The sequence below is a fragment of the Lineus longissimus genome, chromosome 19 (genome assembly GCF_910592395.1).
Source record: "Lineus longissimus chromosome 19, tnLinLong1.2, whole genome shotgun sequence".
Classification (NCBI taxonomy): Eukaryota; Metazoa; Nemertea; class Pilidiophora; order Heteronemertea; family Lineidae; genus Lineus; species Lineus longissimus.
Window position 1 is genome coordinate 13335770 of NC_088326.1, and position 22910 is coordinate 13358679.

General features: G+C 42.5%; 1 protein-coding gene across 5 annotated transcripts; it reads left to right on the plus strand.

Moving 5' to 3' along the window:
• Nucleotides 1-516: 516 nt before the first annotated feature.
• LOC135502882 (transcription factor GATA-4-like) lies at nucleotides 517-21312 on the plus strand. Of its 5 annotated transcripts, none has more exons than XM_064796057.1 (6): nucleotides 517-846; nucleotides 13793-14721; nucleotides 18230-18315; nucleotides 18985-19110; nucleotides 19550-19670; nucleotides 19894-21312. In XM_064796057.1, exons 2-6 carry the CDS (start codon nucleotides 13956-13958, stop codon nucleotides 20283-20285), a joined length of 1491 nt encoding a protein of 496 aa, XP_064652127.1. In that variant the 5' UTR covers nucleotides 517-846; nucleotides 13793-13955; the 3' UTR covers nucleotides 20286-21312. The 5 variants fall into 5 exon arrangements, with proteins under 5 accessions (XP_064652127.1, XP_064652123.1, XP_064652126.1 ...); XM_064796053.1 differs by lacking the exon at nucleotides 18230-18315 and adding an exon at nucleotides 18370-18539; XM_064796056.1 differs by lacking the exons at nucleotides 517-846; nucleotides 18230-18315 and adding exons at nucleotides 5960-6042; nucleotides 18370-18539.
• The last annotated feature ends 1598 nt before the right edge of the window (nucleotides 21313-22910 follow it).

Consider the following 22910-nt stretch of genomic DNA (forward strand, 5'->3'; position numbering starts at 1 on the left):
TACTACTGAACAATGTCCAAGGTCTCCACCTACTATTATAGTACTATCAAAAACACAATCACTAAATAACGTATATATGTTTATAGGGCCAAGACATCATAAAATATAATATCGAATATCTGTGAGAAAGATGCCTGACTTGGCGCAGACTTCTTCCGCGGATGAAGAGCATGTTGTTGGATCGAGATTTTATCAGACTAGTTCATCTGTTTTAGGAAAGGAAACGCTGGCGAGGTATTCATGTGACCAGTAGAAATTGAAAGAAGTTCTGAATTTCATCTTGGCCTCTCGTGTGCCGCATCCGAGAGAAAGTATATCATAGGCCATCTGAAGCCAAGTTGTATGTTAAAAGTTATTCATTTATTTACAGGAATCCGGAAAATCCTTACGGGAAATAGAAAATATCATAGAACACATGCACCTCGACCATCTAATTTCAAATTGTTGTGTCCGTTAATTTTCTAATCATGATACTTTGATGACCAAATATTTGGACCTTATTTTTCAGGTAGCATTCTTGGTGGAATAAAGTCACGAAGACTTGACGAATGTTCTATATCTAAGAAAGACTTAGGAGAGGAACGAAACAGTTTCGTTAGTTTCAACTTGGATGAGAAGAAATCAAAAAGTCTTGTCGGCCTACTTTTTCCACACATTGTACATTTCACTCAAGGCTTTCTCCCTGTGTCGGTGTTGTTAAGAAACACGAAGGTATTGTGGGTTATCTCCGAGAAACAAGACTATCGGTAGAAAAACAGGGTTCCTTCGCTAAGGACAAGATAAGACGAGATAGAGGAGGCGTTTGGAGGTCTGTGCTCAGGATTTGAAGAGCTTCAGCTTCTAGTGGTAAGTACTGTGATATACTTATAGTGTGCATGCTTTCTGGGAATATTATGAAAGTCAAGGATGCACACTTCTTATTAGAGAAAAGCTTAGAGCCAGTCAGGGCCACAAAAAGTGTCCAGGACACACCCATTCGAAACCGTTGGAAATCGCTGTACAGTTCTATAGAAAGTTGGCATGTTTGACCAATTCAACAGCGCTACAACTTCATCACATTCTCATGCCTGAAATTATCTTTAAAATCAGTGTTTTTCAAGACTTAAGCTGTTTTTACCGCTGTTTGAATCTGTTAGTTCGTTCGAAATATATTCACATTTTGAAAACTCGTGCGCCAGAAGCATCGCCAAAACCTACCAAACTTAAGATTTATGAGCGATTGCGAGCAAGAAAAATGCCATTGTCTCCTTTTCTCGAAAGACTTAGTCACTGTAGATAGATACATTAAGAATTTTAGGAAAATGCCATCATTGGCTTTTGGCGAGTTTATGTGGTAGTATTCTTCTGCTTTAGAAGTTGGTAAAAAGTGATATATTTTATTCAAAGATTTTTAAATTACAATGACTCATAGTCAGGATACTTTGGTCCGGTATTGAAGAGAAATGCCGCTTCATTAGTTGACCTAATTTATATTTATGCTCTCCATTGATGACTGTTATTTAACATGAACCCGGAATGAGTATGACCAGAAATAATTTGATTTATGCCATTAAGAGTTGACCAAAGGCATCACCATTTTGGCTAGAACTTGAAATAACGCTTTCAAAACAAGTAAATGCCAATTTCAAGGGTGGAAGTCTGTTCTTTGTTTTCCAGAGAACAGCCTCCCAGGTTTTAAATGGGCTTTCACTTCATTTTGAAGAAGTTCTAATGGCTTTAGGGTTTCAAGTTCGAGCAAAAATGGCGGTGTCTTTGGTCAACTCTGATGGACTAGGAAAACAATCCAGGTTAAAAATCCTGCTTCCTTATGGGGCACTCCCAAGCTCCTTTCGTCATCCACGGAATCTTGCGGGCAGCTGCCGCGAGGTGCCGAATGACTGTACTGTTCCAAGATTAACCTTGACAGTGTTTCGATGCCGGTTTGCTGCAAAGTAACACTGCCAAGGGTCAGTTTACGTTAGAAAAATCATGACTTTGAAAGAAACTAAATTGTTATTCGTCCTTTAGCAAAACATCTGACTGCCACAAACATGACTTTGTCGGTATGAACACTACTGATGTCTGTGTACGTGAAGCTTGGTTTGAACTGAGCTGACCTCGTGTTTCGGGTGAAGTGTTTCTTTTCGATGTTGTGTTCTATCGCTGGGTCATTCAGTACATGGAATCAAAAGTTTCAGCAGACGACAAAGGCCAATCAACCCAACCTTTTAATCTTCTCATTGAATTAAAGACACAGGCCTAAGAGCATTTTTATGCCCAATCGCTGCAGCACAAACCCCAATCAGCCAACAAGTATGCACTTTTTCTCACGATTCATTCGCATAATATGGAAACATAATCTTCTATTTTCAATTTAGGGACCCAAATATGCCATATCTGACAATTGTCTTTTACCTAATATCAACTGATTTTTGTTTATACGTTCACTTCACATTGCCGTTACGCTGACATTGCACACTGCACTACAGCCTCCCGTAAAGCTGCAGTCACGACTGTGGAATGAACCTTAGTACACCCCGCCGGTCATTCCAGCATCATCAAGAACCCGAAACGTAAAAATGACCTCTTTCTAGTAAACACCGCATGATGCCTATAAATATTTCCATTACTTATAAACAATAACTCCGACTTTTAATTTCCTCAGGCGAATACCGCTGGTTGTATCTATATACACGCATGGGGGGACTGCACTTTATATTTACTGTCAGTTGGAAGAGGAAAGGGGCAGTTTTAGCTGTTTCCACGTGAAAACTCCCCAGGGGTAAACTCAAAATGAAAGAACTGTACATACAGACGATATTTTAGAAAACCTCGTCCTCATAATGACATGTGATCAATTTAAGATCACTTCATGCATGTATCCAGTTTCCCTGGTACCCGATTTACATACAATATCATTTCTCTGACGTCATCATGTTACGCCTCCTGGTGCCATGACCTCGAAACATTGGTGTAGGTTGATACATGTATTATACTATGCGTTATATACCCCAGAAATATGTTGGTAAACGTATGTGTTCCTGTACATTCTTCAAATAATGCCGTACACGTTTCCCCACCTGGTTAATCCATCATTTTGGAAGGAAACATGGCTGCTTCGTGTTCCAAGATGGCCGACACCTGCTCTCGTACATGGGTGAAGACTTACACCTCGTTTATTGGGTTCTTGGCATTGCTTGTGTGGTTCAGGTTCTTTTATTTCCTAAGAGCGTAAAACATGTATGCCAGAATGCATGATTCAAACACAGATGAAAATGAAACTCATCTTCTTCCAGTACATAACATAAAGTATAGAAATCCATACATGATATTGTTCATACACTTATAGTTCCTGAAGCCAGGTTTCTCGCCAAAGGATTTCGATAAGGGTGGTAGACATATCACGTCGCTAAGGCAACCACTGATAATGCTAAGCAGACCGATGATAATAATAAGTAGCTTTTCACTGCATATTTTCACAGCCAAAAGAACGATTTTAAGGGCCAATGTATGATGAGCGGGTCAGAGTCTAAGACTATTCAGCCAGTTGAAGGAGGCCTGCACAAAGGACTTATTATTACGTGTATTTGGTCTATGTGGAACGGCTGAATAGTATCTTACGTATGGAGCAATACATGGAACCCCACTTGTCACAGCCCATTTGTCCATTCATTCACAGCGCCTGTCTTCGATCACAAACATAGTGCTTTCACGTGACGTCATCACCTACCACGTTCGAGGTACAGACAAAAGAATGAGCAAATGGCCATGACTTATTCAGTCGAGTCAGGCATGACAAATCATTGTTCTCGCCTCCAACATGGCGGGCCATGAAAACACACTCTTTTGAAGTTCAGATTGTGTTTTTCAGTCCATTGTTTCTTTCAAGGATTAGAATATTGTAATAGGTGGCGTTCCATCATAAACACATAAAGTCGAGTTCACAGTATGCATCATATCGAGGTATTGCAAAGACTTATTCATGAATTGAATAGGTTTTCTTGATTTTCTCAAAACGACTAAAGTTATAGATATATTTAGTAGGTCTACTTAGTGCTTCACTCTTCCTCATCTCTGGCCGCAAAGGAATAGTTTCCCTCTCGTTCTCGGCTTGTCTTTCCCACTTTGCCTAAGGGTGAGGCTGCTCCTTGATACTGAAGATACGCTAAGAAAATAAACAGGAACACATCTTTTTGAGATAATGAGACGTTTTCAACCGTGTTTGTGGTTTTTGAAAATTTGTTGTAAAAACTTGGTCGGCGTTCAATGGTTTCAAAATACATGGCCACCCGGATTTGTTGATGCGTTCTCATCCAGTGTTGTTTTCGGGGCGAAGGAAAATATCCAAAGGCTTTGTCGATGTTCTTTTTAACAACATGTTTGACTTTCTTGTCTTTGACTCGTCAGGGTTTCTACTGAGGCAAAGACCTTCACATCTCAGTTCCAACAGTCAAATACTCAAAACAACAGTCTCATACTCTCTGTCTCGAAGTGTGATGTGAAGTGAGATAATTAGGACAACTTAAGTTTGCATATATGTCTTAAATGTTTACTACAAACTCTGCATAACCATCAAGAATATAGTTCACAGACACATGTCGGCATCGTGCTGAGACATTACGTTACCCCTCACTTTGTTTGATATAAAAAGGCAATTTCATTGGTTCCATCATGTCTATCAACTGAAATCCAAACCCTTCATTGACCAGTTATAGTATAAACATGAAAATACTCCAGACTAGTGAATATCAAAGTTTTTAGAATATCATAATTTAACCCCGCTTGAAGAACACAGTGGTGGGGCGAATGCCTATCCTTCGGTATTACAGCCTCTCGCCTCCCTGTTGTTCCTGCACTACTTTTTCAATGGAAGGCAAAGTCCCATCTCAAATATCAAAGTGAATCAATTTCAGCGCCGAGTGAAATCGCTTTATAGGTTCCAATAAACCGCATTCCACATTTGCGCCTCTGAACCGCAAAGGTTAACTACAGACCATTTTGACGCCAGCCGTAAGCTAAACGGAGTGACTGGCTGGAAAGTTATACCGCCAGCTTTACAAACGGACTGGATATTCGTATCAAATCGTGCACAAAATACCCCTCCGGGCGTTTATTTTTGTCAAATTTTCACACAACTTGATAGGAAGATTCAAGTTTTAATTAGTTGTACTTTACCTTCTCCCGACGCCTGTGGCGTGGTTAGGGAGATACGCGAATTGATCTGACAAAACAGCAATTCAAGAAATTCCCCCTGAGTTGGTGTAAAATGCGGAAGATCAAAGCGACGGCGCCAAGCCGCCATTACCTTCTGCGTAAATTCTGAATATTTTCTGGGCTGGAGAGCAGTCTTTCTCGGGTGACCAGGTTTGCAACGTGGGTCGCGTTGACTTGTGATCCATGCGAAAGCTTTGCCATTCCGTCTGGGGAGGCGGTTTCAAGGCGGCTGCGTCTCATACCAAGCCTCGCAGCAAATGTTAGACAGCCGAATGGTTCGCCGTGTCCGGATAAAAGATTGCAGCCCTATGAACCTCCATCTTGTTTTGTGTCGGTTCCTGGACCAAAATAAACAGGGTCTCTCGCGGCAAGGGATAGCTTGAGATTCTGGTTGAAGATTTTGTCTAAGGTCATTAATCTTAGCCACACACCTCCACCACCGAACAATGACTAGCACTTGTTCACCAGGGGGACAACATATCCTTTCACAGCGATATATCGGGATTCTCGCGGACCACCGGGATAAACTTTTTTCTCAATTTGAAAATCCAACACCTATTACTTGACTTTCTGTCGGTTGCCATGAACGATCACCGTGTAATGACGGACGGCTTGATTTCGGGTTATCTAAACTTGGACATTATCAGGATAAGATCTCGCGGAATCTGGCAGAAACACGTGTTTTGGATGTTCCGGTGTTTTTCTCTCTACTGTTCGGGTGTTTGTTTATCGCCCCAAGTCTTTAGTAAAACGAGGGGGAGATACGCCAGAATTTATGACCACGTGAAGAGCTAAATAATATGTTTATCTAACGCACGTGATCCACTCAAGTTCCACCAACTTGCAACGGTATGTGACGTCAGCATGATTTGTTTTGCGGCAAAAAAAGAGATTCACGAATATTGAACTAATTTGCCACGGCATAGATGTCATCATGGCGATTTTCCCATGTCAGTTTGTTTTAGAATGAGATACCCAACTTAGTCAAAATTGCAATGAATCGTGACGGGCCCAACGACTAACATGATTAGTATTTCAACGATAATTTCACGGCATGTGACACCTCAGTCTCACTTTGCGTCGTATGGTAGCGCGGTGGTTTTTCACTATCACAGCAGCGAAAATCTCGCGAGGAGATTGCTGCGGCCGATTCGTGGTGTTATCATAGCATGAAAGTGCGAAGGACACGTGCAGACGACTAAGTCCTGATAACCTGGACAACAATACAATTAATTCGAAGAGGTTTTGACATGTTTTATCTCTTGCATGGCTCAAACTACCGTTGGCATGGCTCAATTGTGTCTTAACGTGAATTTAACACGGGACATTTCATAGCGGGATGACATGTCACATGTTATTGAGATGGAGCCAGCTTCGCATCGGGGCGCAACTTCAACCAGTTGGTAACTCGACCAATCGGCGACTCACACCAATCGTAGGGCGGTCGATACTTTGGGAGAGTTCCCTGTCAATTTGGCTCTTGAAAATAGATGACAACATCATCACTGAAGATTTGATGTTTATAGCCAAGCCAACGAGAAAATTCTAATAAAAGTCGGTTTTCCGGGATGTCCAACATCATATTTCGTTCGTCTTGCCTCACTCCCCGAGCACTTGTACGCTCAACTTAGTTAGTCCATGATACGGTTCAATTAGAGGGGTAGGTATAAAATCAGAACCAGCTGTACGATATTGGAAACAAGGAAATAATGTTGACGGGAAATGGCGGACGGAAAATTAACTCCGGCGCGGCGAGGGTGCTGTTAGTTTAATTTGGTTTGGTAAGAAATGTGGACGTGGAAAGCGAAACGAAGCTTGGTTGAAAGCCGTTTGGTTTCAGGCAACATTCACATATCGTTGCATTTTGAAATAGTTTCAACTGAAAATCCTCAGATTTGCGCTGAGAAATGAGAAACTGCAGGTAAGATGAACCAAACCTGATGACCAAACAATTCTAGGTCAATACTTCGTTCCGGCTTCTTAGTTTGGGTTCCATTAGAAATCCCTAACTTCGTTGCAGCCACCTTTCATCCACAACACCTGGTGTAACACGTGTTCTTAAGTAAACTGTTTCCTTAACGACGACAAGTGCAAGAACCGACCATTGGTTACAACAAGTCATAGCGAAAATATTAGTTTTCGATTTTAACCCTTCTACCTTGAACGATGATAATGGTTGATATTCAACCCTATTTTAAGAAAGCCTAGACGAAAGGGCTTGAAAACTCCAAATTTAAATGCATTTTATGATAAGTTACACTTTTTTTTACACAACTTGCGGCCACGTCTGAGCGCCGTGTGATGATTTCTCTAACAACATTGGATTAGTCTATCAAAAATCATTATCACAGCTGGAGAGTAAACATATACCTTTTGGATTACTTCAGCAGTGGAGAGGGCCAATTTGGCTCCCAGATGGTGAGGGTTGGAGGGGGTAAACCACATTGCCCTGACCATCAGGGACTCGGCACTAACCCGTGTTTTTGTTTCATCCTGGCCCGTGTAGACCAAGGGCCATCAAGAGGCTGAAGCATCGGGCTATTTGACTCATGTTCCTTCAGATCGATGAACAAAGGCAGCACTTCAAATGGGTATAAGCTTGATTGAGACATGATTAGGCCTATCAGAAAGGCTAAGCCCCAGTTCGTGTTAATGTGTCGGTTTTAGGTGAAAATGGAAGGCAAAGGAACATAAGAAGCACTTCGTGCCTCTCAGAAGAGTGCCCCAGCTTATTAAGATACTACCATGACCATCATCTAAACGACATAAGCCCTTACCCGTGCTCACTTGTTGTTTTACCATTTTACATCAGTCTCATTCTGCCAATTTGGAGCTAGATGAAATCATTTCCTAATCCAGGTTTTTTTCTACAAGTTTTCAGCTGTTAGAAAGTTCCCGAGAATCTCGCTTCAAAATGGCTTCGAAAAATGGCGTCACGAAGCCCGGAAGTTACTCTAGGCCTACTGTCATATTAATAGGGCTTGTCAAAACAATTATTTCCTGAAAACCAGTGCACGGCTCTTTTCGCCAGGGAAAACCCCGGAAAGTATTTTATGATGCTAATTTGACCAACTGGGAGAGCTAATTTATTCCCATATTTACTTTGCTGCGCATCTTGACCAGACTTGTCGAGAAATTAGACCATCCCGGCGGTGTATAAAAGTAGAACCGACATCCGCAGCCGGAACGTCGTGTTGAGAACTCCCCGCTGGTGTGATTCCGTTTGTATTGTCGATTTGTTGATGCAACTGTCGCATCCAGTAATTAGTCAAATAATGCCGTGTCGTCCCCCGCTTTTATGAGAATTAGATTTCCGTGTTTGAGCATGCGCAAACCGAAACACAAATGAAATATGAGACAAGAGATCAAGGAAGTATATTATGTTCCTACACATCGTTCTATCAGTATTGTGATAAAAGAATTTAAAGTTCGATCTTTAAGGAATAGAAACCCCCAGAATGTGAATGTAATTGATCGGTGACAATTGTCTTCAAAATTCATGTAAAGAGAAGTTTTTTTAATTCTTACTTGGTTTCTGCCCTAATTTCTTGTTGATATTCAAAAACGAGTTCAATGTTGTAACAACTCAATAACAAATTTGGTTGCGTGCAGTTTCTGACTGGAGAAATCATAGCAGCTAAATAAACAACACAGCATCGCCGGAACCTAAATTACGCAACACCTGTCGCTTGCAGTAGCCAATCAGCATCCGGCTCCTGGATCCAGGAAGTCACGTGATACAAGTTTGGTAAAGACGAAGGTCGTTGTTATCTTGCTCATAATCATACCTGATGGTCATTGTGATACGGAGAGAGGTCGCCAATTTTTATCAAGAAGATTTTCTCACTTACACACTTCTTTACAGCGAGAGTAAAAGTTTAGGCGCTGGCAAAATATTTCGCCAATTCTATCAGCATTGGTAAGTTGATTTGTGTTCTACCACCGATTTCAAGTGATAAAGATTCTGCTCGTCCGTTAGGCTGGTGACTCTAAGTTCCGTTCAGTTGTTGTTCGATTTCTTTCAGAAGTCATTTAATGGGGTCCTTCAATTCATTGCATTTCCTGCTCATAGAAGGGGCCATCACCTCATAGTACCCGTTTACTCTCACAATGAGTTTCCCCTGTTGCTGTAAGCTTTCTCTGTAACTTTTTTTAGAGTTTTTTTCAAATTGTTCTCGGGCGCCGCATGACTGGTACATGTCAGATCAGACGCCAGTCCAAGAGATAAAATTCATCTACTGATTAGCGATTAAACATATTAAAGAATATTCTGGGATTTAGTTGTCACTGGTGAGGCTGGCGGTATTCATCTGGAACTTCATAGGCCTATACGCCCGATCCGCCGCGAGAGGTTTGTTCTCTGCGTCCCGCGTCCGGTGTAACGTTTTTGGTTGTTTTGTTCAAGGCTCACTGGCCCTGAATTGCCAATATGTCGTCTTCCATAAAAATACTATTATGAATGAGAAACGCACCTTGACGTCTACTCATTCGGTTGCTAATACATCTGACATCCTTTTTGGACGATATTTTAATTGAAGTTGCTAATCTCCCCTCGGCAACCTCCCTGTAACCGGTACCAGGTGTTGTTTGCCCACCTCACCGCGCGTAACCCCAGGCGGCCCACTGATGAAACAAAAACAAACTTATAAACTTCCTATCACTCACTAATCAACGCATCAACGGCCTAATTAACTTTTAATATATCAATACATATAGACACAGGAGTTATAGAGCGTTACACTTCAAACAGTTTCTAATCTTTTGGTCGAGATGATGGGAGAACGCGCGTGGCGAAGATTGCTTTTTGATTTGGCGTTAACTGGGTCATAACTATCAATATGAAATTATCTTTTGAATGTATTTTGACCATTTTTGAGGACATTTTTCTATCTTCTTGTTCACTCAATTATTTGCCCAAGTTTACAAACTCGATGGCGGGGATTACTCCAACCAATTTTTAAAATTTTCATTTCGCCATAATACAAAGACCATGTAACGGTGTGTTTTTTTCAATTTTTATTTCAGAGGCCATTCAGGACTATAAATGAAATATACTGATTAAATATGCAATTTTTCACTTTGATTGATTTCTTTTATTGGTTTCTAACGGCGGAATAGAAATCAAAAGCATTTCCTTTTAGTGTGACTTCGAAAAACTGTTCAGAATCTTGGTCGTTATTTTAGTTGCCGGAATTGAAATTTCCCCTTCAAAATCTTCTTTCTTTCCGACTTCCGTGGAAGCACGGACCTTATTACTAAAAAAGGCGGAAGGTCACGTGACCCCGATGTCAAAGATGCGCACACGTGCTTCTGAATCATATCAGATCATCAAATAACATTATCTGATAAAATGTGATAAAAAAGATGACCTCTTTCATACATACACGCGGTTCCTCTCCTGTGATCTCTGCACACTCTCAGAACCAGAGCGAGAACTACTAGGACATGTAATCTCATTTTCACACTGACAAGATTTCAACGGACCATTTAAGACATTGCTTTCTTCATTTGACAATCAAACGCTTCTGACAGGTCAATCTTGGGGTGAGTTTCCTTTTGAACTTCTTTCTGCGTCGATTATATTCCGGTGATGATGGTATGTACACTAATTTGGTGTAAGCTTACCCCCTCAACACTTTTTTTTAATCACTGTAGGCTACATACTACTGAAGTAGGCCTAAACTAGCAAATCAAAGTCAGTGTTTCGAAATTGAGACCAACTCAGTTTAGATGCTTGCGAACGATTTTCTGAACGAGTTCTGTGATAAATTAGGAATGAAAATGCCTCTCCTGGCAGTGGCGACCAATTTGGCGGGAAAGGTTTTTCAAATCCTTTGAGCTACTCGAGGCCCCGTGTTCATGCACGCTAGACCATTGTTTATTTTATTGACCTTCATTAATTTCACTAAGCTTATTTCAAAGCAAATTTTCGGTAGCCACTTGTTATCAAAGGTTCGTGGGGATAAGACACTAATCCGATAATCCCCAAGCGGAATAAGCGGATTAACGTGTAATAGATAATGATTTTACGAGTCAACGGACGAAGTGGGATCATACTCTCTGAAGTTACAAAGCTCCATACATGGAGGTCGATAAAAGTTATGGAAAAAGATGTACCTTTGCAGTGTTTGGAGTTTGGCTTCAAGAATCAGACGAACATCCGGGCATCTTTTAGCTTCTGCGGCGCTTTTTCTTATCTAAGCCAATCAGATGGCACAAAAGCAGATTTCCCTTTCGTTCAACCAATCAGATTGCGAAAATTGACATACATGCATTTGACTCGCTGTTTCAAGATATGATAGCTGACTGATTTGCCTTTTATTCTTGGTTGAGAATGTGTAGGCCCACCTTGTAGACTGTTTCAGAATTGAAGAAATAGTTTAGCCATGAAAGCCATAAAAACCCATAATTTTTAACATATATGAGCCTTTGACAAAAGAAGAGGGGACGAGAGAAGCTTGCCAACAGCCATTGGCAGAGCCAGCACTGTTCAAACCTTTTCCATGTTTCGATATTTCAAAGAAAACCGAAATCAAAAGTAACAATATTCCAGTGCTACTTTTATCATTAATTAAATATTATCATTACTTTGCTATCACTATCATCTCTCGTTCGTGTGCCTTTATCAGCTACCACACTGATTAACAGTATTTTCGTATTATTCTAACCAGCTATGATAATTTGAAAATCTTGCTGAGCGAACAACTCACGCTGCCCGTATCGAGTCATTGACTCACCTCTGGTCACCTTAAGATTAATGAAAATACTGTGATTAGTCTTCATTGTTTATCAGTCTAATTAGAGAGAGACTCCCCATCATGAGCGAGTTTGTAATGGCTCGAAAAAAAACCATTCCAATTCTCTTCAATGATGCTGTCAGATCCCGGCGAGGGTCTGTATTTGTGTCGAGGTTATTCGCTAAAATCACCACTTTTGTTGTTAAGATAGAACACTGATCAGACCCATTTTCTTCGCAAGTCCTGAGACATTTTTTTAGTTTCGTTCTGTACCTATTTGCGAATTGGGTTATCTTCGCCTACCTGCCTACTCTGACGTTTCCTGTGGACATGAAATGGCGAAGAGCCAAAGGTTCGACCAATTCGTGTCGCGACAAAGGAAAAAATACTCATGTGTGAAATTCCACGGGGTCAAAAACTCATGAGATTGTTGACCATTTCAAATCTTAGATAATCATTAAACTACTAGACAAAGTCATGCAAAGTAATTTGGATGTTTATCTGGAGATAATTTTTTCACGATTTAAGGGGCGAAACTTCGATACTTGGAAATCAATTTGTAAGAAATGTGGCTTTTCGTTTGTTTACTTTAAATAGGCGTTCATTCTCGAATGTAAGTCTTACCAAAGAATGATATCCAAAACCCCAAACCTCTCAAATGGTTATTCCAACCACTGCGTTCGAAATGCGCTGATATTCACGCGATCTTTATCGGGACAATGTCTCGGTGTATCCAGTGCCAGTTCCACCTCCCTTGCGACCCGAACGCATCATGACTCCCGAAACCCGATCTCGGGAATGTTCGGAATTCAAAACCTGATCTCGGGAATTTTCGGAATCTGAGATGTGGTTATCTCGTATCTTATCTAACCACGGCGGAGCTCCCCAAGTATGCTGGAGCTCCCAGAGTAACTCGAATAGAATTTGATACAAAAATTATTCATCTGCGATTCATATTTTGGAATGATAACTGAGAATTTCTCCAATTTGCCAAACAGGACGGTAGAGGATATTTCACATACCCTCGGATGGGAAATGCCACGCGACTTCGCATGGCGTATCATATAAGATAGCCTTGTCTCTGCCAGATAAGATACCGTGATTGGTGTGACAGGAGAAATGGTGTTCGTACAGTTTCAACCTCGTCCGTGAGAGTGATATCTTCCCATTGCCAATGTCAATTATGCTTCAAAATCCATTTTGTGAGCCGTACAAAAATGATACACTGAAAATATATCTCGTGAATTTCCCATTTAGTACCAGGAAACGGCACTAGATCAAATCCTCGTTCTGAATCCAACCGAGTGCCCCGAGTCACTCCCGTTCACGTGACCCGAAAGCAACCAATCTCGTCCCATGACACACCCACGCTGATAACCAGGAACGAGGTTGTGATCTTAATTATCGTCTGCTTCTAATCAGCTTGTTCATTGCTGATAAAAAGCTGCAGCGAAGATTGTGGTTCATAATTTTGATAGCCACCGCTCTGAGTGGATGTCCATTTCTCTGCATCAGCCGCCGACCAATCTTTCATTTTCACCAATCTTTAGCGACATATTGCTGATAAGGAATTTCGCGATTCGGTGAGGATTTTGCAATTGATTCTAGTTTTGCATATTCGTTCCCTGTTTTGCCTAAAATATCCCCTGTTTAATATGTCTAATCTAATCGTTCATCTTCACAGATTTGATGCCGTGTTGCAAGTTTGGCCCTCATTTTTCACTTTAGGCTAGAAGATAGTCTGAGTCTGAGGATTCAGGTTACGTCAAAAGATTTTGAAAACATTTGAATTTATGACACTACCTTTTCTCAAATTCATTCATCCAATTTCTTACAAATGGTTTGCTTTTTTTTACTTTCAGTCAATACATCCCGAACATTCTGAGAAGATTTTTGAACGTTGCTTCCAAATCTCGGACACCAATTCTCGGACAACGCTGCTCAATAGTCGGACGACCGTGCTTTATTCTCGGACATACTTTATCTCTCCGTCTGCCATTCCACGGTAGCCGGTTTTCATTTTACATGGCACTTTCTGGAGTCTGGTACCCGGCGGCCTATCACCACCCCACGATCAAACAGGAGCACTTTCAAATAAAACAAGAGGCGCCTCAGAATTTGTCACCTTCCTACCCGACCGCTGCTCACACCGGAGACGCCCCGGAAGCCCACGTGTCTCCTGCCAGGCGTGTTATGCACAAAGGTCCCTACTCAACATCGAGTCAAGCCCAAGGAATCCTACCACAGGAAGATATCGAGGTCTTTCTGAACACTTTGGAGCCGAAGACAGAGCAGGCGACGAGAGAATCGGCCGCGAACCCAATTCCCATTACGATGTTTCAGAACGGTACAATGTCTGTCCACTCGCCTCCGACGTATCATCCAGAAAGCGGAAGCAATGGGTTCCTCCCAGGAGGAAGTCCTGTGTACGTGCCGACCACCCGCGCCGTCCTCCCAATGCAGTACATGGCACAAAACAGCACGTCCCAGACGACACAACAAAATGGCGTGTGGTCCATGCAGGAACCTGCCTACACGAGCGCTTCAGTTTCCCCGAGGTTTACATTCCCGCCAACCCCGAGTCCTCCAATCAGCTCCCCACCTCGTCCTGACGTGAGCGGATCCAGCGTCAGTGGATTCGGTGCGGCTATACCACGACCAAGTGGGATCTCGCCCTACCCGACCTACATGGGCCCAGCAGATATTTCGCCTTGGAACACGTTCAACAATGGCATGACGTTTCAACAGCAGGGACTGAGACAGCCCTTGACAAGTGGGAATTACACTTATGGTGAGTACACAGTTTTTGATCACGTCACTTTTAAACATCGAGATCTTGTCAATGTGTTTCAGTTCAGCTCTAAGAACCTGTATGCACCTCCTTAGTACCCTCAATCAATCTACTCATCTTAAGGTGCATAGAGTTCTTGATATTTTAAAGCATTTAAAGCTGAACACCCCTAAAGTTAACACCCCAAAATAGACTGGAAAACTGATAAAGAATGAGGTTTGACGCCATTTTGACGCATGCCCTAGTGCCACCTGTTGGGATCAGCGCCACCTATTGGAATCCCGATACCTCAGTGTTTCTTTTACAATTCCCCAAAATAACAAGAGTGATAATTGCTTGCGAAAGAATAAACCAGCCTCCTCGGGAGATTCGTGTTATTGTTGACTTTTAATCGGATCCCCAGAGGGCCACGCGAACTCTGTATACAATATTGTAACCATTGTAGATGGTCATATTTACCAGACAAATCCCATTCGCGTACCGCTATATTGTTTTCATTGTAATATCAGAAATTAAGCTAATCGTTCTGAGTTATGATGCTAATATTGGGTAGGTCTTCTGATATTTGTTTTGCAATTAATGTGTCCAAATTTGCGCTCGAAATGTGCAAAGCACGTGTCACTGGTGGTCTGGTTTAAGGGTCCAGCCAGATGTGAGAATTCTGCAGATGTGAGAAATGAGGTATTGGGCCGAAATCCGTGAAAAATGTCTTCTTAATTTATTTCACATCTGCATTTATCCGCGCATATATAAAATGGCGTGGAATGATGGGCGGCGTTACGAGTCATTATAAAATGTCGAATCCTCCCCTCGATGGGCGGCGTATCGAGAGAGAAAATCGATATTGCGCCAAATCACGAAATGACGAGTGTTGGGTTCTTGTTGATTGGAAAATGTCTATTGTTCAGTGGCTGTAGCAGTGTAAGGCCCCGCGCTAACGAATGGCTGGTCTCTGTCGCTGTCGTGTGCAGCAGGAAGGTCTATCGTTGGTGGGTAAAAGTCCAGTAATAAGTGGGATTCATATTGATAGCATCCTGGTGCGATCACCGATTCTTTCTTATCGTATACACCTCCAATGACCACCGCAAACGAGCGATTTATGTTGCATGCGATCACGGTCACAGGCCTCTCGTTTAGTGTGCGCTAAAGTGAAAGCGATAACAATCGTGTGCTTGCTTGTCTTTCTGAGTATAATACCAAATATGTAACATTTTATCCAATTAGACGAGGAATTAATCTGTCCTAAAGGTGACTTTGTCTTATCTTTTCAAACTTGTCTATCTGTGCTACTACATTCTTGAGTCAATAACACATTAGCCATTTATCAACTGATCAATCGATATCCCTGAATAGACAGATCCCTGGTGGGGCTAGAGTCTTAATCCATACACATAGAATTCCTGAAAATCTTGATAAATTTTCAAGATGGCAGGTATTGATCATGGCGAGTATTAACTTTCAAATCCAAGTCGAATTTTTAGGTTGCAGAATTGTTTTGTGCATCAAACCTATTCAGGAAGAAATCACCCTCGTACCCTCGTTTCAGAATAAGTGACTTCATCCCTAAAGACCACGATTATCTTGGTCAAAAGTATAATAACCCAGATTAAATCAACATTTGATACGCGTGTGTCGTTTTTTAGCTATCAATTTCCGCGATCGATTTCCTTAAAAAATATTTGTTCCGTCTGCATTTCGTTTAGCAACCAAGATGAGCATCGTCGTGACGGCTGCTGTATCACATGACTCATTTGCATGCGGTCTCACATGACAGTTGCGCCATCAAAACGATAGCATTTTTTGTTGTGTTGGGTTTTGGGTTGCGATGTGTCCGATTCTTTATGTCGCGATATATCATTTTTGAGGGGAAACACTATTGCCATCTTTAAAAACTTTTTTAAAAAGACGGAAGAGTATATTTGCATCAAAAAATGAAATTATGACGCCTTCTTTACTCAATACTCATTGGCTAACTCGGCTACATGTCACAAGGACTAACCAACCTTTATTTGTCATTGATCATGAGGAAGGAACGCTCCCGGCGCAGTCTTGGCCCACTTCCGTGTAGAACTTTACCTGCAAAGGAGTTATCTAAACTTCCCAAAACCTTGATTTCCGGTTAATCGCATGAACATCCTGAACAATGTAAATAATAAAGGTCAATATTTATATTGAACCAATTCAAAAGGACATGTATTTGACTTATCAGTGTCAAAAATTGAATATCAATAAATACCATGCCATGCAGCTATACTCCGTATCGGGTGTACCGTGTTTGCGGCGGCGGGGGGGCGGCGGCGGCGGGGGCGGCGGCGGGGGGGGGGGTTATTACGGCGAGGTAAATCACTTGCATTTTTTCAGACAAGGCAGGCATAGGAAAACAAAAAAGTAAATATTTCACTCTAGATTATATGGGATTTCCTAAATGTACCTTCCACCTGCTGTGTACGTGTGCTCTCTCTCATGATAGAAAGCCACCTCGGTCGCTCCCGAGAATAACAATTACATAACGCCAGGCTCTGCCACAGTCGCCAGCCATTGGCGTCACTGCCTGACAGGGCGATGACAGGTCATGACAGATTCGGCGTCAAGGAGGCGCCTTTGGACGGAACTCCGTCATGTCTCTTGACGAATGAACATCTTACATCGACAGAGAGGTTGAGGAGATGGGTCATTTTAGAAACCCGGGGGTGGCAATCGTAATTTGAATCCAACCCCTGAGTAGAGTACCTGCCCTGAAGCGCACATCACCCCATCAATATGAGAGCCCCACCTGTCCGCCGACCAGCCGCGCCGGTCCGTCATTCTATAACCGTTGGCTGCCAGTGCTAATTGATTGTTTTGATTGGCATGTTGGTTCTGCTTTTACAAGTTAATATGTCTTACACCAAATTAGACAGCGTCGATTTTCATCACCAGATTTTTGTACATAGTTTATTTTATTCATTTGATTTGCATTGCAAAACGACACATCCGACAACTCTCAACACGTAATTTTGATATTTCTGTCGACATTCCTAATCGTGTTTCGCCCCACGTGGCATCTCGCCGCCATGTTTATATTCCCAGCTGCCGTAACCTGGTCGTAACTTTACGCCATCCATTTGCAGTATTGCGTTTCACTTCAGGTAGCACGGGGTTGATTTCTTCATCAAATATTATTGTTTTCTTATCAGTATCAAAATATGTTTGGATAGAAACGATACAAGTGCGCGGAAGTTCCACTCACTTGTTCTTACGCAACAATTTTTACGTACACATTTGATTTCCAGGAGAAAAAGGTCAATTAGAATTCTGTGAATATTGCAGCCATTAAACCGTCCTTCAGTTTTCTATATCAATGCAGGCTAGCCATCCTGTCAGACATCTATAAATATTCAAAATTCATATTTTCGACCCCTTTTACGACTTTGGAACGAAAGTTTTGAAATATCATGTGATGTGTTTTCCGCGAAGCAGCCGACACCGATGACGTCACTTATGTGCATGCTCACATTATATTTTTCAGACTGTGGCCTCGACTCGTGGTATTCTGAATATCAGTGGACACCAAACCGCTCGCGGTACAGAGCGAACCACCTCCCCTTCAAAAAGGCGAGTGACATTTTCTAAATCTTGATTTTATTTTTGGTTTTGTGTGTTTTGCAGAATGTGGCCCGGACTTTTTCGCGGAGGGGCGGGAGTGCGTGAACTGCGGGGCAATCTCCACGCCATTGTGGCGTAGGGATGGGACGGGCCACTACCTCTGCAACGCTTGTGGCCTCTATCATAAGATGAACGGCATCAATCGGCCCCTTATTAAACCGCAGAGGCGATTGGTAAGTCACCTTTCTCCGTCCGTGAGGGTGGGGTGTCGGGAGTTGGGAGAATTCGAAGAAAATCACTATATGATTAGATTGGTGGGAAATATGACAGATATGGCCAAATAGATAGATAAACCTCAAGGGGTTACACCAATTTTTTTGAAAGAAATCTAAAGCGACCGGACCAGCAAAAAATGTTTGCAAATATGTGTCATGATATACATGTATATGCTTTGGCATCGCGCTCTGGGGTATTACACAATCGCATCATGGATGCAGTTCACGCGGACGCCAGCAAGTTAATGGATCCCACCTTGGCATTGACAAACTTGTAGCACAATGGAGGCCGTAGTGAAGACTGCCTCAGGGATGTGTTGAAAACGTTTTTTAAGAAAGGTTACTTCATTGTTCAGCAATTCCTTCATGTGATTTTATCAACATTGCCATTTTGCCCTTCCAGTCGGCCTCCAGACGAGTAGGCCTTTCCTGTGCCAACTGCCACACCTCAACAACCACACTTTGGCGGAGGAACAATGAGGGTGAGCCGGTCTGCAATGCGTGTGGGTTGTACTACAAGTTACACGGGGTAAGTGGACTACAGTTGAATCCCAGTAAAACGACCACTCATGGGACTGAGTTGAATGGTCGCGTAACCGAGGTGTCACTGTACCTTTAATCACGAACTTTCTGTCAGAGTCAGCTGAAGTTGGCGGACTTCAGCAGGGCTTGTCAGGTTTTTTTGAAAGGGTGTGGGGGGGGGGGGTTCAGCTTCGAAAACTCCCATTTCAAGGATAGAGTAGGTGATCCACTTCACCATCAGGTGGCGCCACTGCTTGCTGCGACACTCTTGAGCAGCGGATGGTAACACTGGACGTGTACTCACCAGCCCCTGGTCAAGGTCAAATCGATCTTTCCTCAGTCTGACCATGAAGTCTCGTGAAAGAGTGAGAACATGGGACAAGTGGGTATGCTGGACGACAGACGACACCTTCTTTAATATTTCATCATATTTCATGATTCTTCAGGTAAACCGACCTTTGGCCATGAAGAAAGAAGGAATACAGACCAGAAAGCGAAAACCAAAGAATCTCTCCAAATCTAAGGTCACCACGTGTTCAAGTTCACCAATAAAAAGCGAGCCTCAGGGTGAGTAGGACATGACGTCACTTCCCGTAAATCCTGACTGTTTAGATCTGATGCGGGCCCTAGTATTCCCGAGTGAAGTATTGCACCATCCCAAGGGATGTCTCGTTGAGTCGTAGTACTGAAAAGGCGTTGTCTAGTGACTGTGACCCACTTAACCTATGACTACAAGCTGGATGAACATTTTGTTAACCTGTGTGTTTCATTCATCCTCGTTCCCTTTCAGATGTAAAGCCAACAGTACAGACCCCGCCTCATACGAATATCCACGCAGCCCATAGCACACAACACACGGTCTTGAACGGTAACCAAGGAAACAGCCACCATAACAACAGCCATAGTCTTCACACGATGATGCTTCCCAACACGCCCTCTGGCAGCCCGTCTTCGTGTCATGATCTGAGCATACCCTCGCCTGATTCAAGTCCTGTATTATCTAACTCCGCAAGCCTTCATCCGGCAGTTCGAAGCATCTTTTCAAACAGTAGTCATGGCAACGGTAACCATGGTAACAGCCACCATAGCAACCCACTTAAGATGGAAAAGGACATTTCTAGTGGACCAACAATGCAATTGACGTCGTCGTCGATGCCTTCAATATCTGTTGGGGCTAATTGAACCAATCAGATTTCTCTCATTGTAAGATCTCGTCACGTGCTTTATACCCACATACCTCGTGCCTCAGCAGGATCTAGGCACGCAATTGTTCACTAAATTACATTGACTGGCGATCATGGGGGCGATTGGACAGTTCATGTTGTGCACTTCTAAGACTGTGTCGTTTTGACCCGCAGTGGAGTTCGGACCTGTGTTAGAGTTGGCATAGGTTGTAAACTTTGAAATGTGAATGGACATATCATGTCACTCCGGATGGTGATGACGTCAGGTGCCCCGGTAATGATGCACCTCTTTCCTCCTATGTGGCAGAAGAGTTCTAAGATGACGCCATCGGCCACCAGTTGTATATAAACATCCTGAACTATCAAACCTCGTAAAAGTCATTGGCATCCGATAAAGCATATAGACTGCGATGTCTTGCCAGTGTCTTGTCAACTAGAATGGTTAAACCATGCGTGTTTATTTATTCCTCTTGTTTATAATCTAATGTATGCATTCGTAAATAGATGGCGCTATGCCACAGCTTCCTGTGACGTCATTTTCTATAAACAGTAGCAGAGATTGCGATGCCACGGCCTGTAAATACGCATTACCAAAATCATAAGCCGAGATGGTTGGCATCAAGTAGTTTTGCCATGTCAGAGATAGCCATTTTTCGTTTGCCTTTAATTTTTGACATTACTTTATTTCTGAGGTCAATTATGACTCACTATATGACTTCAGGGCAAATCTGTTTTCTTGCCGTCGTTTTAACTGCCTCCTGGACCTCATGGTTTATATACTCCATAGCCTGGGTCTCTTGACGAGATACAAAAACCTTGGTGGTCAAAAAAGTATTTACTGCTGAATTTAAATGCAATCGGTTTAGGTAAGAATTGATGAGAACTTGTTAATTTTCATCCTTTAATAAAATGGATGCATTTTTGTAATGTGTACATGTGAAGTTGTTGGTGCCGTTAAAATATAAAAACTGCTTATTTAATTCGCCAAATATACTCTATTATAATAAATCATGCGTTTCAAAATACATATTTGTTTGACTTCCTGTTTGTCAACGAATGATAAGGCCTTATCTCATCTGAGAGCCGTATTCAGCGGGGTCGTTCCGACCCAACCCACCCCTGGACGGAAAAGTTGATGCGGCACTGCTTCTCCTTATTAAAAGGAAACTCTGTATGTGCTGCTGGTGCCACCTATGGGCGATGATGTAAATAAAGTGACGGCCGGCCAGAGGATAGTTGTCTCCGACGGAACATCAACGACCTGGTGTGACAGTAAATTTAGACCCCCGGATAATTAGTCCTACATATCGTTTACTGGTAAGTGATTTATAGCAAAGAGAGACCACCAGGTTAAGACTCCATTGTTGGCCAGACAGCTTGGTCTTCGATCCCTGTCCCATCTTGAATGTCCTGTCAACGACACCTTCTCCTTCCACACCATGTTGTCACCACCTAGGCGGCGCCACCATACAGTCGCCGCTGGTTCGACCGGGCCATCCCCAAGTATTTTTTCACTATTCCCGGGGGTATCCACCTAGCCATCATGACGTCACCTGTTATTTAATGGGGGACTATAGACAGGAGTGAGAACGTCAAGATGTTAGTGCCATTATGAACCGCTAGGGACTATATCAGTGGCGACATCGTGTTGCTTCAATCTGAACCAACTAGCTCCTGACTTTGTCTGCCTTTAACATTCCCACATCTTGACAGCGACAAGCCCACACGGACTCATACAATCTTAAATATGAAACTGACCTGGCCAGTTGAGAAAAGGCTTTATACATTTATCCAGCATGAAAGAAATAAAGTACAATCATCAAATTTGGCGGGGCTATCCATTTGACTGGTGAGTTGATTGAGCAACCAACCAAAACGCAATTCTCGCGTCACCAACCAAAGACCTAAAGAATCCCTTTGTCCCTAATTACCAGCAGTCTACTAATTACCAAACATGACTAATTACCTTAATTACCCCGACAACTCAATAGAGCAACAGGAACGCGGCACGTGCGAAGCCAATAAGAAGTTAGTTAGGTTTTGCTTACATGGACTGTTACAAGGAATCAGTTATAAGATTGGCTTCGGTCGAATCAGGTGCGTCAGGGTTAAGATACAGGTGAAGCCAACTAGGGTCACTGAAGAGAGAATCAAGAACGTGGCGGAAACGTTTTTGTTCTAAGGGGTTAAAAACATAAAACGCGCGTCGTTCTGCTCGCTGCAACATGAAAACACACCGAACACACTTTTAACCAAACCATTCATCAGAAGACTTTCAGAAGCAGATTTTCACGAAATGCGATCCATTCGTTGCACCTTATCGACCAACATTCACCTGACCAAGACTACCTGAGCTCTTGCACAGAAACAGAACCCGGGACTCGGCTGTTTGACTCCATGCAATATCACTGTCAGAGAGCAAGAAGTGGAGAGGTGTTTCAACATTTCTTGACGGTCACTGCTCTGTATCTGAACGTACACCATTGTTGGACGCGTACACCGGAACTGCGGTAAACAATAACACATGTTTACGTGTACACAACTGAGAAATTATCTGAAGAGTTTTGTCAAAGTTGGAATGATTTCTAAATCTCACTCCCAAATAATGGTTTTCTGTGACTAG